Source organism: Stegastes partitus, unplaced genomic scaffold (genome assembly GCF_000690725.1).
Source record: "Stegastes partitus isolate 25-593 unplaced genomic scaffold, Stegastes_partitus-1.0.2 Scaffold275, whole genome shotgun sequence".
NCBI classification, from domain to species: domain Eukaryota; kingdom Metazoa; phylum Chordata; class Actinopteri; family Pomacentridae; genus Stegastes; species Stegastes partitus.
The window spans coordinates 419,858-438,342 of NW_007578006.1; the positions used below are offsets into that span (position 1 = coordinate 419,858).

Consider the following 18,485-nt stretch of genomic DNA (forward strand, 5'->3'; position numbering starts at 1 on the left):
CCCAGAGACCAGGAACAGCTCATTTGCTCAGCAGCTTGGAGCTTTATTCTGAAATCCACTCACCGGAAGACGCGCTGTGTGTGACCATGGCGTGTTGACGGTCTGTGCTCTGTGCTGCGCGTTCAGCAGCTCAGTGCGTCGAGCAGAGATGGAGGGAGAGCTGACCGGCTGCGAGCTCGTGTAAACCGGACAGAGGACGCAGATGAAGCCGGGAATGAGCATGTTCGAGGCGGAGCAGTGAACGTCCTCCCCGCAGAACCAGGATCGTCTCGGAGGCACCATGAACCCAGTCCTGCATTGAGGTGAGCGCTGCTGCCACTGACGCTGCTGCTGCTGCTGCTGCGTTTTTTATTTCTTATTTAGCGCGTCTGGAGCATCCTGACGCTTGTGATTAGACATTTCGCAGAGGCTTTTGGTGCGCTCAGGAGAAAGGCATCGTGATTCGTGGAGGACAATAACAATAATAATGATGATAATAATAAAGCGTCCAGGTGCTGAGGCGGACTGGAGGCTGCTGTGTTTTGGTGTTGAACCCCACAAGCAGCCTCATCCTCCTCCGCGTTGAAACCCTGCGTTTGAATCTTTTTTTTTTTTTTTTAAATGATGGTGGAGAACAAGTGCTTGTTTTTCCCCCCACAGATGGAGCGTGGATGAGGCTTGCGGGACTTGAGGAGGGGGTGTTGGGGGGCAATCGCGGTGTAAAAGGGGCTTTTCCGTTAATCCATTTAATAGACTTGAGGGAGTAAAGTGTGGTCAGTCACAGGACGGCGGCTCAGTGGGCCTGATGTGATCTGATGTGAGGGGATGTGATGTGCAGGCCACAGTCACACTCCCCTCCATTCATCGGCTGCTGTCCGGACCTGCTCTGTTCATCCATTCAGCAGGAGGCTGCAGCCGATCCCCCATTCATGAAGTCCAGACAACCACTGTGGGCTCCACACAGGCTCCCCGGGCCTGCAGCAGGCCTGTTTCAGGCCTATTGACTTTGTCTCATGTGTCTTTTTATGGGCTACACGAGACAGTCAGTTAGTATGAAGCTTGATAAGTCAGATTTTTAACAGGCCTGTTCTTGCAGTATATAGACATTTACATCCCTGCTATATTCTGACAACACTCCTGTGAGGGTCTCCGGCACTAGATGGAGATCTTACAGTGACTTAATGAAAGGAAACAGCAGAGTATTCTGCTCATTCTTAAACGTAAGTCTACATTTTTGTGATGGGAATGTTGTGTTGATGTGATATCTAAGCAGCAACCCTTCAAAAACGCAATTTGCAACAAATCCTCCGCTAAAAGTTGAGCTTCTCAGACCTGACATGAGCTCTTGTGCCAAGTAATTCTTCACCACCACATACAGATTTGAGGACGGGACAATAAGAACACCTGTGCAGTATAATGCACCACCAGGCACAAAGAAGTTTGTTATACGCCTTTACATCACTGAATATTCAGATCATGATAATAAGTTTTATTCCTGTAGCACCATTCAGAACTAGAGTTTCAAGATGCAGTGCAAAACAATCCCTGCAATATTCTGATAACCTCTCTGGCATGAGATTGTGATTTTACAGTAAATTACTCAAAGAAAGCAGCTCAACATTCTCCTTGTTCTTTAGCTTAAATCTATAATATTGCATTAGAAGTGTTTTTGTTGTCAAATGTGAGCAGCAACCCTTTTTAAAATACAAACTGCAACAATTCCTCCACTAAAAGTTGAGCTTTTAAGACCTAATTTGAGCTCTTGTGCCAAGTGATGCTTCACCAGCACATATAGATTGGAGGACAGAATAACACTGAAGCAGTTTTAATGCTGCAGGCACCAGGCACAGAAAGTTTGCTGTACGCCCTGAAGTCACTGAATATTTAGATAATGAGAAGCTTTAGTTCTTTGGCATCGTTCAAAATGGTAGTCACAAGATGCAGTGCAACAATATAACATTAAGAGAAGACAGTAAATTTAAAAAAAAACAAAAAAAAAACATTAATATAACAGTAAAAAAGACAAAATATTATATCAATATCTGTCTGTATATTTGGGTTTTCAAGTAAAAGCTTTTTAAACTGAGGCGCTGACTGAGCTCATCTGGCTGTAATGGGGAGCTTGTTCCAAAGAGTTGAGGCTAAAACAGTCAAAGCATGGTCCCCTTTGTTTTAACCCTGGACTGTGGAACTTTTAACAGTAATTTATTCTCTGATCTGGTCCAGAATAATGGATTAAAAGATCTGAGATGTAGAGCGGAGCCATACCATATAGGCTTTATTGCATTTTTTTTTCTTGTTTCTTTTACACTTATTCTGATTTTATAGAGCAAAGTCAGATAATGTGGGACAGGTAACGTGGCCCATAGTCAAAATGTTCTATCCATACACTTTAATGTTTATGGGAAAGGTGTTTAAATGACTGTCGCATGCATTAGATAAAGTGAGGCAAAAAAAATTTGTTAAAATGGGACCTTTTTCTGAAGTGAGATTGTCACGTTTTAGGCTAACTGGTGCCATAAAATCATGAGTTAATATGCTTTAGTCATATTACAGATTTTGTTTTGTATTTTTGTTGCTTCAAAAATAGTAAAGATGTCCAGAATTAGCAGAACATACGTGTCTGTGCACATCACACATGAGTGCACACGCGACCACAGTGTAAATACATGTATGCACGTTCGCTTGTTTCTCTCACACTCACACACATCCTGGTGGAGGAAGGTTCCGTTTGCAAGGAGGTATTAACATTTTAATACCCTTTGTAGACATTGTGGCACCAAGAAAACAGCTAGCGAAATATTAGGGAAAGCATGAGAGCAAAGATGGATGAAAGTACGACGGGTGAGATAGATGAGTATAAAGAGAAGCTGGAGACCAGACAGAAACCAAAACTTAAATTTTTTTTGTAAGGACGTGGAATATGTCAATATCAGCATTAGAGAGGTAAGTGAAGGGGGAAATGACATAATGACCAGACTGATAAATGGATTTAACCATTAAAAAAATTGAAATACAGTTATTCCTCAATTAAGCTGAAATGTTTGGTGTCCCTTTAAACCATCACCAACTGTCCCTTTTTACCAGAGGGAGGTAAGGGATCTGGATGTGTTTGAAGGTCCAAGTTTCTAAATAATTTTAGTTGGCACCACATTCTTCCGTATAGAAATATTGCAGAGATGCATAACAAGTTCTACAAGCAAAACTTAAGGTAGCCAGCAAAAACGGTCCCAAGTTACCTGACTTTGGCCTATTGGATTCTGACTATTGATTTAACCGCAAATAATCATCTCTGTGTATCAACGTTCTACATTTAGAAGGGTTGTCCATCTCTTAAAATGACGTAGACCTAACTTTGTCCTGTTGCTTCCTCTAGAATGTGCAGATCTATGAATCCCTGCCGCTTTTTTTAACTCACCCCTCCAATCTTACTTCAACTCGAGCACACCAGCTCACCTACACGTCTGCTACAAAACTGTAACCCTGCTCCACACTACACAATGGCAAGTGGAAATATTGGAGGAATTAGGCTTTTCGTGTCTGAAACAGGAAACGATTCTTAAGGAGAATAATGACACGAGAAAGTCCCAGCCAGTTGATCGTTTACTGAGGTTTGCTATTACTGACTCTGTGTTTTTGACACGGGCTGCAAGGTGGCACAGTTGGTCGGTCGCCGGTTCGCACACTGGGATCTTTCTGCGTGGAGTTTGCATGTTCTCCCCGTGCAGCGTGGGTTCTCTCCAGGTTCTCCAGCTTCCTCCCACACAGTCCAAAAACATGCTGAGGTTAATTGGTGATTCTAAATTGTCCGTAGGTGTGAATGTGAGTGTGCTTGGTTGTCTGTCTCTAAGTGTAGCCCTGTGATAGACTGGTTACCTGTCCAGGTGAACCTGCCTTCACCCTGAGTCAGCTGGGATAGGCTCCAGCCTCCCTGCACCCCTAGTGAGGATTAAGCGGTGTATAGATAATGGATGGATGTATGTATGTTTTTGACACACTGCAGTTTTGAGGTGGAAATGCTCTGTGTTGACTGACTCGTTTGCTTATAATGTGTCTTACAGCATATACAAAACACCATATGGACATGCTAACAAGATTAAAAACTTATTTACCTAAATGTAGGTGCTTATTTATTTACCACTGTCTAAACCTAAAGGCTTTAATATTGTAACAGGGATGTTGTTTTGTTGACATATTGAAGCACCAACCTTGAAGGTAAGATTTTACTAAGATACACAGCTGAGTTAAACAAAGTGATGCTACCAGTTTACCCCAGGTGAACAACATACAAACATCTGACATTATATAATACCTTCAAAACAGCCACCACATAAAGCCTGTTGCACAGCTGAATATATTCCTATCAGGTATTATTTCAGTGAAATGTGCAAAATATGCACAAAGTTTCTATCATAAGGGTGTTGTAGATACAGTGTGGAAGCCATTAGTTGATTAATTTCTCAATAGAAAATGATTCGTAAAACCTCTAGCTTCGAAAATGTGCTAATTTGGTGCTGTTCTCTGTTCTTTATATCTATGTAAGTCGCATTATTTTTGGTTATTTGGGTTGCTGGCATGGCCTCATGGGCAATTTTTACTACTATTTAATATTTATTTGATCATTAATCAGTGAGGCACCATGTGAATCACTAAACAGAACCGACAGATTGAGCAAATCAATGCTGTAAATTATATTTCACTGCAGCTATTTCAATTCAAATTCAGAATAGGGCTGTGACTAATGGTTATTACTCTTGTAAATTCATCTGTTGATTATTTTCTCAATTATTTGATTAGTGTTGTGGTCAGAAAATGGTGAAAGTGTCCATCAGTGTTTTCCAAAGCCCAAGAGGACACCTTCTAATGTCTTGTGTTGTCCACAATCCAAAGGTGTGCAGTTTACTGTCAGAGAGGAGGAGAGAAACCAGGAAATATTTACATTTAAGAAGCTGGAATCAGAGAATTTAGACTTTTTTTCTTAAAGAATTACACAAATCGATGAATTGGTTAACCAAATAGCAGATTTTTAATTTCATACATTACACCTAATCGAATAATTCACTAATTATTGCAGCTCTGATTGAAAATATATTTTTTCTATGTGTTCATTTTTAAATCAAGCATGTGTGAGATACAAAATACAATAACCTAAAGTCATACAGTAGGTGCTAATGGAAGTGAACGATGCATAGCCGACCAACAACAACACCATCAATGTATGCTGTGTTGAACAGTGCAAAAACTCACGCTGAGCCGTGTTTACGTTGAGCCATACGAGCACAAATCCCTGTCGGCACCATCGTCGGCCTGTTTTTTACATCAGCTTCACTCTGAGACTCCAAATTAAAAGCCCATCTATTCCAGTAACTGACACGCTCAACGCTCGCACAGGTTGTGCAGTGTTTCTCCTCCTGCGTTCGTCTCCGTGAGAGGCCTGTGGTCATCTGTGAAATTAGTTAGACCTGGTGGGTGAGAGACAGGAAATGGAAGTCAGTGGCGCAATGTGCATCTCCCACGCGCTCCGTCCTTTATCACCGGCTGCCATATGGATGCCTGAGCTCACTCAACATTTACATTGTCGCTGCTTGCCAGAGGAAGCAGCGAGGGAGAGAGGGAGGGAGAGAAAAGAAGAGAGGGAGAGAAAGAGGGAGGACATCCTGCCTGTAGAGGACACGCTAATTGATGTGTTTAATATCTGCGTGATGAGGCCGAGCTTCCTACATCATTAGACGTGGCTGGTAAAGCGGCTGCTCGGTGTATTTATGATTCGGTCCTCAGGAATCCTCCATCTCTCTCATCGTGTCTGGACTCTTATCGCTGGTGGTGTCGGTCTGCCTCCACAAACGCACACAGATAGCTTTATGCTGCTGGGTTATCGGTGTCTGGATCAGGGCTACACTGAAAAAAAAGGATTGTTGCACCAACTTGAATGGATTGCTTCAATTGGTAACATGCAGTTGAATCAAGTTTATGCAGATTAAGTGAAATTAGTGCCATCGGTTGCACTTAAATCATTTAATTCCTCTTAAATGAACATTGTGCAGTTCAATTTTTAGCTGAAGTATTTGCTTTTCTCAAACTGTTAAACATAATTTTGTCATTAGATTTGCTGTTCATTCCTTGCAGCAGAAAACATTAAAGTCGTAGCAAACCTAATTTTCACGCTTTCACTGGAACTAGAATACTGGTGTGAAGGACACAGTTTAATCTCAAGTTTGAAGAATCCACAAAAGCAGAAAGACGAATGAGATTCATTCAAAACACCACTTTACTACATGCACAAATACAGTTTTTTTTGTTGTTTTTTACAGTGTAAACATCTTCCATAATGTCTGTCTGTGCACCGTCATTCATCCAGTTCCTCTGCAGACACTCTCGTCTCCGGTGGTCACTGACAGAAACTCTTCCAGGCGCATTAGGGAGGGACGAGGTTATCAGGGTTCAGGTTAAAGGTCGCCGACCGGCTGCTCTGAAGTGATCTAAGTTGAAGGTGGGGGTCTATGACTGCTGACCCCTGTTTCTGCTCTTTCTCCTGCTACAGATCTCCTCCCTCATCTTTATCCCCAATCTCTCCATCCTGCGATTCTTATCTCATGTCTACATCTCTCCTGCTCTTCATTCCACTTCCATCATCCTTACTTTTTTATCTAGCGTTAAAGCCGATGTTTGAAGTAGTTCTGTCTTCCTTGTCATCTTCACCTGGATCTCTACTGTGCTAATCTTTATTGTTTTGACTTCCGGAGGTGAGTCAGTTTTTTTTTTTTTTTCTGTCAGTGCGACTTTCTTTCCGTGTCAGTGTCTGCTTTTGTTTCTGTCCTCCTTCAGCACCAAAACAAAACAGGTATCGTGTTCGTTCTGCTGTCTGGATCTCTGTCAGATATGCTTGTGCTGCAAAGGCAGGTTTTGTCATTCATATGCTGTATTAATATAATAATCAACAATGATATTTAAACTCAAAATATGCAGTTGACCCACAATAAGTACACATCTGTTCAACTTTACCCTGTTGTCTACAGTTTTAGTAACTAAAATATGCTCATTCTAACTAGAAATCAATCTTCCATATCCTCAGTCCATGTCCAAGTGTTGCAATATTTACATCTTATATAAGAAGACATAATTAATGGATTCACATAGCACTGAAGATGTGCACAGAGCTGGACTGTGCCGCTAGCTGCGTGCTGTGCTGTGGAGCAGGCTAATCTTAGAAAACATGGCTCGGCCCAAACTCCCCGGGGTGGGAGCACAACATCACCAATCATCGTCACCAACCAATCAGCGAGGGTCCGCGCTGCTGGCATGAAACCGCTAGCAGCGTAGAGCATCCAGGAGTCTGCATGTACAGTGTTTGTCTCTGAAAGCGTGTGGAAGTATGCGCAGCTTTAAAAACACAAATCCATCTGTTATATTCCACTACAGTATCATTTCCTCAGTAGCTCTATATTACTACCCACAACACCGCGGTATTAATCAGACATATGTAATTCCTGGCTCTGCACTGTTGAGTCCTGCGAGGGCTCGACAAGCTACACGAGGTGAACGGATCTTGTACGATGTGTTTTGCAGGCTGCAGCCGATCGCTCCCCCCCCCCTGCACAATAATGTCTCTTTCCTCTCCTCCCCAGTCAGTTTACTGTTACAGACAGAACTCCCAACCATCTGACAGAGATATCTGCCCCGCTCCCTGGGGTAAAGAACCAGCAGGAGGAGGAGGGGGCACAGTGGTGGTAGATTTTTACAACAGATAGGGAATAGATACAGGAAGGAAAGGGCTTCTGAGGCCTGAAGGATGGAGGTGAACATTTTTAGATTCCCCATGACTCCCTGTTTTTTTTTGTTGTTTTTTTGTTGTTTGCCTTCTGTTCTGTTGGAGCTGAAAGAAAGAAAGAAAAAAAAGTCTGACGGGAGCGGTGGGGATGTGAGAATCTACATGGTGCCTCTGCTCCCTCTTGTCCTGCAGTATGTCTCCCTTTCTTTATGCTTCCCTTGTCTCCTCCACCTCCACACGCTCGCTGATTGTTTTAGCAGCTGGCCTGTGGAGCAAAAACATGCCCCCCTCCAGAGGTGGAAAAAGTACTCACATCCGAAAATCCTAAAGTGAGAGTACCAATACAAATATGTACAGGCAGAGAATTCCATTCTAAGTTAAAGTCCAACATATTTAAAGTAAAAAATAAAGAAGTGTGAAGAGAAAAATGTACTTAAAGTCACTATAACTCATAACAACGTATTAAATAAAAGTGACAATGTGAAAAGAGTTACTTATTGAGAAGATTTTACGAAAAATTATCATTTGAATCAGCAGTGCCTCTCACCTTTATGCTAGTTTCCAAGAATTTTAACTAAAGTCTGACCAATACTGGATTTTTAGGACCAATGTAAATTGTACCGAGTAATTCTGACATCGATGGATAAGTATCAATATATGTTAGAATTATCTTAAAAAGGGGAAATGATGGAGTTAATTGTTTATTAACCTTCCAAACAAACTGGTTTGCAACTTACAATGAAGACAAAGCTTGACTCTGCACCACCGTCTGCTCAGCTGTAGTATGTACTCTGCTACATGCGCTGCAGGCAGTGTTGTACACAATGGAGCCAAAAGCGCTCTGCTGTACTATCGTTCTTTAAAAAAAACTACCCCAGGCATCTTTTTCTGTTTTATGTTGTGTAAAATGAAGTTTATCAGCATAATACCATAAACATAATATCAGCCAACCAATATATGGATTTGGTCCAAACTTTTAACTCTTTGTTTTAGTTTTTTGGCGTCCAACCTCACTTTTTTTTTCTCTTTCTCAGAGGCCTATTTGCAGCCATAGGCGGCTGTCTTCAGCAACAAAACTTATCGCCAAACAGCAGACAGACAAAGTTAAAGCCAAGCCGGTGGAAATAGTGGAGCATTGAGCAGCTACAGATTCAGATATTTCCCCTGAGAACTGCTGCAGGCTTTGCCCTGTTGAGGATGATCCCGGAAGGTTCCATAAAAAACGACTGTACGCTGCTCTCAAACGGGGGCGGGGCAGTTAATCACACGTACATTTTCCAAACTAATCTGTTAGTCGTCCTTTAAAATGTAATTACTGTGGCATATTAATTGTATATCAGTTTGTAGAATATATTAAAGCTAATATTTTTTTTAAAAGACAACCGGATGCTGCTTTTTTATGAGCGGTCACACCACTGGTTTAATCCTTAACATTGTATTTCATAAGCTTTTTATGTCTTTTTCTATGAAATCTGTAAAGGAAGTACAGATGTTAGACAAATGTGATGGTGAAAACAGTAAAATGTCTCTCTCAAACATGTTGGGTTGTATCATAAAATTGTTCATAAACTGCGCTAACATACAGCCTTTCAGTAAATGTACCTCCCACCACTGTCTCCTCTCTAGACATCCACGTCGTTTCACAACCCCCCCTCGCTCCTCTTTCCTCTTCCATCACTTGTGTTTTTCTTATTTTTGCTGTCCCTGAATTTAGCTTTATATCCCAGTGCACCTTTTCAGTTTGTAGTCTGCTTCAGTCTGCTGAGCCTCAGAAAACCATAATGCTGTCCACTTCCTCCAGCGTCTCATGGCTTGAGTTTCATGCTGACTCGATGGCCGAGGGTGTGTGTTTCTGTGTGTGTGTGTGTGTGTGCGCGCGTGTGTGTGGGCGTCGGCGTACAGTCAGTTCAGTATCCTTGAGAGAGGCACATCCTCATCTTTGCGGAAGGGCAGGAGTTTGAGAAATGCACCTCACTGTGTGTTGTTGTTTTTCTGCTGAATGAGTGGAAAGTTGGCTCAGTGCAGGTTTTTAAATAGCTGAATGGGTATTGACTTCCCTGCCAGCAACAGCAGCAGCACACACACACACACACAAACACACACACACACACACACACATGGGGAGCGAGATAATTATTACAACAACACTTGGTGATTAGTAGTTTAGCTTACAAATCTTGTGTGGCTTGAATGGATGGATGTTTAAATGAATAAAGGGATGGATTCATGAATGAGAGCAAAGGGATTTTACTTCCAAATATTTGTCAATTGTGCCATTTTCTAACAATAGTGGGTTATAAGTTTATGAATGGGTAATAAAACATATCCTTTGTCAATCAGTTACAAGCATTATAAGAATACAAGGTGTTAAAAGTCCCTGCATCGCTGGCATTTGCCCTCTCTATGTGGTATTAAATCAGTTGTAAATGCTTGAATGCACTTTTTAATATTTTCTAATAAGCCATAGCCTGCATCTCCATCCATCCATTATCTATACACCACTTAATCCTCACTAGGGTCACGGGGGGCTGGAGTCTATCCCAGCCGACTTACGGCGAAGGCAGGGGACACCCTGGACAGGTCACCAGTCTATCACAGGGCCTAGCCTGCATCTGTATAAGTTAAATAATTAATCTAGTGGTTAATAAATGAATTTTGGTCCAGTTCCCCTGCAACTCTTTCCGGAAAGTACGCTCTGTGGAAGCCAAAGAGCGTCAAAATAATCAGTCAGTTACTAAAGTTAACCAATATTTAACCCTCTGAAACCCAGAACTTGCTGGTGGGTTTGAAAGGCATGTCATTCTTTTAAATAAAATGTTTAATTCATGCAAAAATTAGACTATTTGTCAGATTAGGAAACTGTAAAAACAGTAAGATTTCAGGTTTTCAAAGGATCACCTGTGACATGTTGTAGTGAAGAAAACCTCTGAAATTTCATCGACATCGCTTTATTCTTCATGTCGTGTTAAAAATTGGACAAAAATGAAGCATTTACACTTACCGGACTATGAAAAAAACAAAAATGTCCTCACTCTTCGTCGCAACTGTGAAAACAATTGCGAATGCAACCAAAATTTTGCAACTCATTGAACCTAACCTCACTCAGCTGCAGGCTGTGTTCACATACAGAAGACAGGGGACAAGAAAGAAAGAAAGAAAGAAAGAAAGAAAGAAAGAAAGAAAGAAAGAAAGAAAGAAAGAAAGAAAGATAATTAATTAGTGAAATATCAATAGTATGTAGAGCCACCATTAAGAAATGAGCCCACAGTGAGTAAAAATGTGACAGGAGCAAAAGAAACTGAATTTAGAACAAAACATTTTACCTTCTGTCTGAATATGACTTTCTTTCTTTCTTTCTTCCTTTCTTTCTTTCTTTCTTACTGAGAACATAACTTCTCTCAGTCTGAAACCTGTTGAGATGTATTTCTGTCACTTGATGATGGGTTATGAAAACGTTCCCACCTCGGGATCCTTTGGTTGCGACTCAGCCTGGGGGTAGAACATGGGAAAAAGCAACAATAACACAATCCTACTCATTCATGTTTCTTCACTATTCAGCCAACCAACACAAGTCCCGGAAATGAAATCAAAGCAGCTAGATTTGAGACCCTGTACCACCCTCTTCTGCACCCTCTGTGAAGTAAAAAAGTAGAATGAAGCTAAATGTCCACACTTGTTTAGATTCCTTAGGGAGACCCACACAGATTAGAAAAACATTTGCTTTTATTGTTGTTCTCTAATCCCACCCTTTCCTTTACTTTCTAGTGTCACAGCAGTCCTCTGAAATTCTGACACCAGGTCTCAGCATCCAAGAGTTTCTCTACACAAGGAGCTAAGAAATAGTTCTTCAAAGATCTGGCTCTTCTTTATCATATCCTCTCTCTGATCTGGCATATTGTTTGCTTCAGATCTGCAGGAGAAGAAAACGACAGAACGCAATTGGCCTGTAGTCGAACACGCGTGTCAGACTTCATTCTAGCGGAGAGTTTTTTTAGCGCTAATCATTTCTGAAAAGGCAGCCCATGGTGATGCTTTTGAAAGTGACAATAAAGCCGCTCGCAGGAGAAATTCCAAGAAAACTCTGCAGCGCAAAATGTACGCGCGATTTCGGTTTAAGAGTGCAATTTCAGCAAGCAAACATTTGAGCTTGTGTTGTGAACGAACTGCCAAGAGAAGCCCAGCAAATCTGACAATACGCTTTCACAGCTCGGGGAGTGTTGGCCGTCCCCTTTCGTATGTTGCCCAGCCTGCCCACTCACACGATATCTCCTTTTTATCTGCGTGATTTACAGCAATAATGAAACCAACATGTGTGTGTGATGGTTTGGCACTGTTCACTGATTCCGTATTAGTCACTGATGTGCTGAGGCAGAAAGACGAGGGGGGGTGAAAACTGTCATTGGATGTTGCCACTGACACAATGTTGGTGTGACTGTGTGTGAGATCCCCACCGTGGCGAAGACTTTTAACAGTGATGTGATGTGGTTTGGCACCGCTGGGGCCAGAGGGGGAGGTAGGGCCGAGGACTGAATCATACGAACACACACATGCTGGGGAGCAGAGGAATGTAAGGATGAGAGCAACTGTTGCCTCAGAAAAACAAGCAATGAGAAGACGCTCAGTTTGTGTTTGTGCTCAAGTTGGTGTTAACCTGCTCTGACAGAACACACTTCCGGATAATTTAGATAATTTGAGTGCACGTCAGAAATGATCAGTCGGCGAGGCGCGCATCTGATGGAAATTGAGCTTTTTGGATCATTTCCTTTCGATCTGTTGTCACATTGAATCTGCTCATGAAATGACTTCAAACCTTCATGACATGCCAATCCTGCTCATAATCTTGAGCTGTCACAGATTCTGGACTCGTCAAAATAAATGTATTCCCACCACAGGGAAATAAGATGTTGCTGCTGCTTGTTGTCACTGGAGCTGCAGCCGCCACTCAGGGCAGTTTTGGTAGTTTGAGGGAACCCCCCCTGGGTGTTTGTGTTTGTTATTTTTCTGTTCGGAGAGGATCCAAACGCACGACACCAGGCCGACAGAAGTGGTAACAAAAAGCGAGCTTTAATGTCGAGCTAGTTCAGGTTTCAGAGGTCCAAACAAGCAGCAAATGAGGCAGGTTAAGGACAGTGCAAGGAAAGTAAATAATCCTCAAACAGAGAGTAAAGCGCAGGGAACTTAGCAGGAAAAGACTGAACAAATAAACACAAGCAAATTGGTGGAGCTGAAGTGGGCCAGGCAAATATCTCTTGGTCATAGACTGTCCTTTGGGGGTACTCACCTATCAGTCAAAGTGGCCTCTCTCTTGATTACGTATCATTTAAAATCCTAATATAAATAAATGATCACGTTATATAGAATTCCACTTCTTGTACAGTTGTCACAAATGGGAAAATTAACTATAAAGACCAAAATTATTTTTGTACCAGGCTGAGAACGTGTATTTCCTCTGTAAAGCTGTTCATTTAATGAGGAGGACTGGCTTGCTTTAGGAACCAGCTTCAAGTGACCATTCAAGGATCTGCAGTTTTTGGCACTTTTGTGTTAGCAAAGCGGCAGCCTCAGTCGTAGAGGTTGCTGCTTGATCAGCACGTATATAGATATGTTTTAGAACTGAGTTTTTCTCCTTTTGTCCTCAAAAACAAATCTTTTTCCAAATAAAAATGCAAAAACACAATTGAATCGCCATTGAGATCATGCCAGGCCAACAGGTGGTGATGTGTTCCAACTCGAGAGCCATGTGGGGGAATCAGAAGCCTGAATAAAACTATTACTGGTTCTGGTAGGCTGCCAACAATAGCACTTTATGCCTCTGTTACTTAATTAAGTGCAAGAGTAACAGTGCATTTCTGTGTAAGCATGTAGAATATTGTTGGAGAGGTACAAGCACCAGAACTCTTTTGCCCACTTCTGCCATTGCACAAATTCACCACATGTTAACACACAGCACACACTCTGATGTTACAAGGCAAAGGTCTCAGTCTCCACCGTCTGCACGTCAACACCGCAAACAGAGTTTCTGAATACCTTCACCCGATAGAGTTTTCCAAAAAGGTCAGGTTTCATTGACCTAAAACTGAATGTGGACAAAAGGCCAAAACACCTGTTTATGTGCGGACAAAGCTAACACACAACAGAGGGAAGAAGATGAGAAACTGGTGAAACTGCAAACAAAAGCACAGACCGTTTTGGGTTTTTATATAGTCAGTATATTTGGGAAAGAAATACTTTAAGGAAACCATTAAAAACATTATATGATCTGAGAAATGTATGAAAATGCCACACAACTGAAAACAGGCCTGTTTTCCTTAACTTATCCAGAGTTTTTGAGATTTAGAGATGGTTTTCACTGGACAAACCTTTATGTTGGGAAAATCTAAACAATGAACGAAAGGAGTAATAAGTTAAACAAAGCCAAATGTGTCTAATAAGGCGATGTTGAGACTTACTTTTTAGTATTGGGTCACATTTTTTAATGAAACCCATGATCTCGCTCCTTTTAAGACCCTGGCTGAGGTCCTGGTTACCGCTTTGAAGTTAGATTGAACATTTTACAGGGTGGAATGTGATAAAGGTGAGGATTAGGGGAGATTTGAATGTGAAAAGTTCAATAATTCTGACATAAAAATGCAATAAAAAGTAAAGCTTTTATAGCGTTTTATTCATATACCAACAACAGAAAATCAGCAAAACAAGGACCCCGTTTTTCACATCATCAGGATATAAATAATATAATGACACACACAAGCTGGTTCACAGTCTGCTTCATTCACACGTCTTTCATTCTTTGCACCATCACACAGGCAAGCTGTTCCACAACTGTTGTATGTGTGATCCAAAGCCAGGAGCTCCACAAATACATGCTGCTGTCCTGTTGTAGCATCCACACTAACACCCTGCTCCTCTTCCTCCCCCTCAGCCTCTCCTCGGTGGGTTGGCATGGCCCAGTGATGAACGGAGCGGTGGTGCCTGGTAGCCCGGAGCTCTCCTCCTCGTGCCCACTGCCTGACTGGCGAGAGTTCTGTGAGCTCCATGCTCGAGCCTCTGCTGCAGATTTCGCTGACAAGTTCCAGCGCTTTCTGTCAGAGAACCCGTGCTACGACTCGCCTGGCGCCGATGCCAGCTTCTCACAGCACTTTGCCCACCACTTCCTGGAGTGCTTCTCTGCAGCGCTGACCCAAGCCCGGGAGAACCAGGCGTCCTCACCGGGGGAGGACGGCTCCAACGCGGCGCCCAAGTACAGCATCGTTCCTTTCCTGGGAATCCAGGGTTGCCCTCTGTCCTACGGCCACGACCTCTACCAGAGACGCAAGGACGCAGGGGCTTCAAGTGAATCCCTGGACAGCATGGACAGCGGAGGGGGAGGGATAGATGGGGGAGGCAGCGGCACCACGGCCTCCCGAGGCCCCCAGACAACCCACAAGGTGTCGGCTCTGGGACAGTCCCGCAGCTCCGAGGACGTGTCGGTCAGCCACCCGAAGGCTCGCTTCAAGAAGGGCTTCTCTCTGAGGAACATGAGCCTGTGCGTGGTGGACGGGGTGAAGGAGATGTGGCACAGACGGGCCTCCCCTGAACCCGACCCTCCCTCTGGGGCCAGGAAGGCCAACGGGGGAGGAGGAGGAGGTGGGGGAGGGGAGGTGGCAGGGGGAGAGAAGTGGTCCCAAAAGCTCCGACTTCCCAGGGGGTCCCAGGGCCACAAGGCCGAGCTGCTGGAGATCCAGAGGGAGGGAGCGCTGAGGTACATGGTGGCCGACGACACAAACTGTATGGGGGCCGCGCAGTGGCAGAAGTGCCGCCTGCTGCTGAGGAAGACGAAGAGGGACGAAGGAGGGGAGAGGTTCCTGCTGGAGTTCTACGTACCGCCCAAGGTAAACCATCACATGTAGACATAGTGGAGAGCGGAGCAAAAGAGCTTGAAATGCTTATGATGATAATGGATCAATCTATCTGATGAATCAAGTAATTGTTTTGTCTATTGAAGTGATGAAAATAACCACGTTTATTTTCCAGAGTGCAAAGCGACATATTCTATTTCCTTGTGTTGTTTGATCAACAGTGCAAAACTCAAAGTTTACTGTCTGAAAAGTTCTCACATCCTCAAATTTAAGTGTCAGTAAAAGTTTCTGCTTTCTTATTTTATTTTGTATTAAAATTACCTAAATATTTTTTAGCGTTGAGATAAATATACTAAAACAATCACTTTGAGGAACCCTTTTTGCTCTGTATATTGGTTTTTCAGTTTAAAATTATATTTTTTTCTCATCTTGTGATAGAATTTTATTTAACCCTCTGAACTCCAAGCAGTTGCTGTGCATTCTTTTTCCTCCTGTCTCATTTTTACAACCAGTAGGATCATTTTTCACTGCAATATAAAGTCCTGCACCACTATGAAACAACCATGACTAAAGGTAGAGAGAACTAAAAATGTCTCATGAGCAGTATGACAAAGTTATAATGTCATGAATCATAAAACATGAAAAAAGTAGAATTTCTTCTTTACAAAATCTGAAAAAAATCTGGAACCAACATGTTCAACCTTTTTTCCAAACCTCACAGGTGTTTCCAATACTGGGGAAAACAAGGAGATTCTGTGTAGTGTAGAAATTTTACCACTTACATTTGTAATCTGTTTCCATATTTGCCTCCTATCGGTTCAGTGAAAACACAACCCTCAGTTTCACTGAAAAGTCCCTTAATTCTTGTTATGTGGTTGTTGGTTGCAGCTGAGTCACTAATGTGTTGACATTGTGCTGAGGAAGGCAGAACTTTTTGGGTTTTTTTACAACATCTGGTTTTTTCAAATGTTTAATTTTTGGCAATTTTTGAAATGATGCATGAGTGATGAAATATCACAATTTTAAGCTTAGATTTGGATAATTTGCGCGACCAAACAGCACGTCACCGACTAGTAGTTGAAGGACCACCAGACAGTTGAAAATCAGACAATTCTCTCTTTTTTTTTTTTTTAGGGTTTTCTAACTCTTAAAAAAATGGTGTAGTTTGTGATTTTTAAAAAGTTAAACCTGCTGGTGGGTTTTGGGGTTCAGAGGGTTAAGATATTTCAAAGTATTTACATCTTCTCATTATCCTGACCTTGCAAAAAAAAAAATGACAGAGAAACAGGTTTGTGAACATTCGTGACATTTATTTATTTTTAACAGAAAAAAAAAAGCTAAGATGCAGGAAAGTCAGCATTTCTTTCACAGTCCATTTTGGGTTTGAGTTCAGTGTCTTGTTTTGGACAATTGTTATCACAGTTGTTTTTGAATCTCCAAGTCTTACTGGAGGATGGGCAAAAATCAAGAAAAGAAAACATTAATCAATAATGAAAATTAATCAGTAGTTGCTGCCCTTCGTGAATCCCATATTTTAATTCAGCCCGATATTGCAGCCCCTCTGACACTCAGTCACACAGGTCAGACCACACACTCACTTGCACCCTTCACATTTGTCTATATGGGATTTCCAGATCATTGCCCCTGACCTTAAGTAGGCCATGAGGCTGTGCAGCTGAGTGTGTGTAAATCTGCCACTGTCCTTTGATCATGACTGGTGGGAATGTGGGGGTAAGGCTGCAGAGTGGGGGGAGGAGAGGGGTGAGGACAGGTGGGAGGCAGGGGTGGGAGGGGGGAGACAGAGGTGGTGGAAACAAACCGGAGACTGTAAGAAAGAGAGCGAGGAAGCTGTTACATTGATTTCTTTTAGGCGATGGGATCACAAAGTTTCCCTTCCGTGTGCAAAAAATAAGTATTGATTGCTTCCTCGTCGTTGGCAAACTGGCTTCAGTGACAAACTGAAAATAGGAACCAAAATAGTTTAGTGAGTCACTTGAACCAGAACAGGAACATATAAAATAAACTTTAATCATCATGCTTCAGCAGTTTCATCTGTAATGTTCTATTAACGTCCACATGTGGGAAAATTATTACCAGCCGCGGACGAGGCTGAGATGAGGAGAGACTTCAGAGCAGCGGTTACAGCCTTGATGACACATTAATTAAACACACGCATCTCGACAGGCCTGCTCTGCAGACGCTCTCTGAGTTGTTTTATCTCTGCCATCCTATTCGCATCTTACAAATCATAACAGTGCAGAGTCAACAGTGTCGGAGAGATAAACTGACTCATAAAATGTCACTCCTGCCAGCTCCTGGCTCTGGCTCCGGCTCCGTCCCTGTCAGGACCATCAGTCTGTGAGGCAGAGACTGCAGCACGATCACTGCCCGCATTATGACACAGCAGCAGGCTCTGAGAGTGACCCACTGTGTGCTTCACACCACCCCAAGTAACACGCAACAACTATAGTAGCAGTTGTAACGCATCCGAGGCTGTTTGTTGTCCTCATGTAGCATCAGAGAAACATCCGCTTTAAGTGAAAATCCAAACATGATCCTAAGAGGATTTCTTTTGCAAATATTGTCGGAGAAAATGCTACATTTTTCTGTTTCATGTCACTTTTGTGACATTTAAACTCGTATTCATGTGAATTCTGAATTTTTTCGCCAAGAAGTAGCAAGCCAACATTTACCATCAGATCCCTCATTTTTTGAGACAAATACAGAAACACAACTGGACACAGTGGTTCCTTTTCTAAGCAATTTGGATATTTTGTGTATTTATACTCTTTTTGATGTTCTGTCATTATACCAGTTAAGAAAGAAATCACTCCATGCCTCTGGACTAATTCAACAAAAGTTAATTTTACTATTCCTGCCCAAACCTTATTAACTGTGTGTTC

At 42.3% G+C, this 18,485-nt stretch overlaps 1 protein-coding gene across 1 annotated transcript in view; it reads left to right on the plus strand.

Moving 5' to 3' along the window:
* The first annotated feature begins 206 nt into the window (after positions 1-206).
* sh2b2 (SH2B adaptor protein 2) overlaps positions 207-18,485 on the plus strand; it is a 29,559-nt gene continuing 11,280 nt past the window's right edge. The window contains exons 1-2 of the mRNA XM_008282543.1: positions 207-302; positions 14,667-15,615. Of these exons, the coding sequence (XP_008280765.1) occupies positions 14,698-15,615 (918 nt within the window). The 5' untranslated portion in view covers positions 207-302; positions 14,667-14,697. The remainder of the gene's footprint in view (positions 303-14,666; positions 15,616-18,485) is intronic.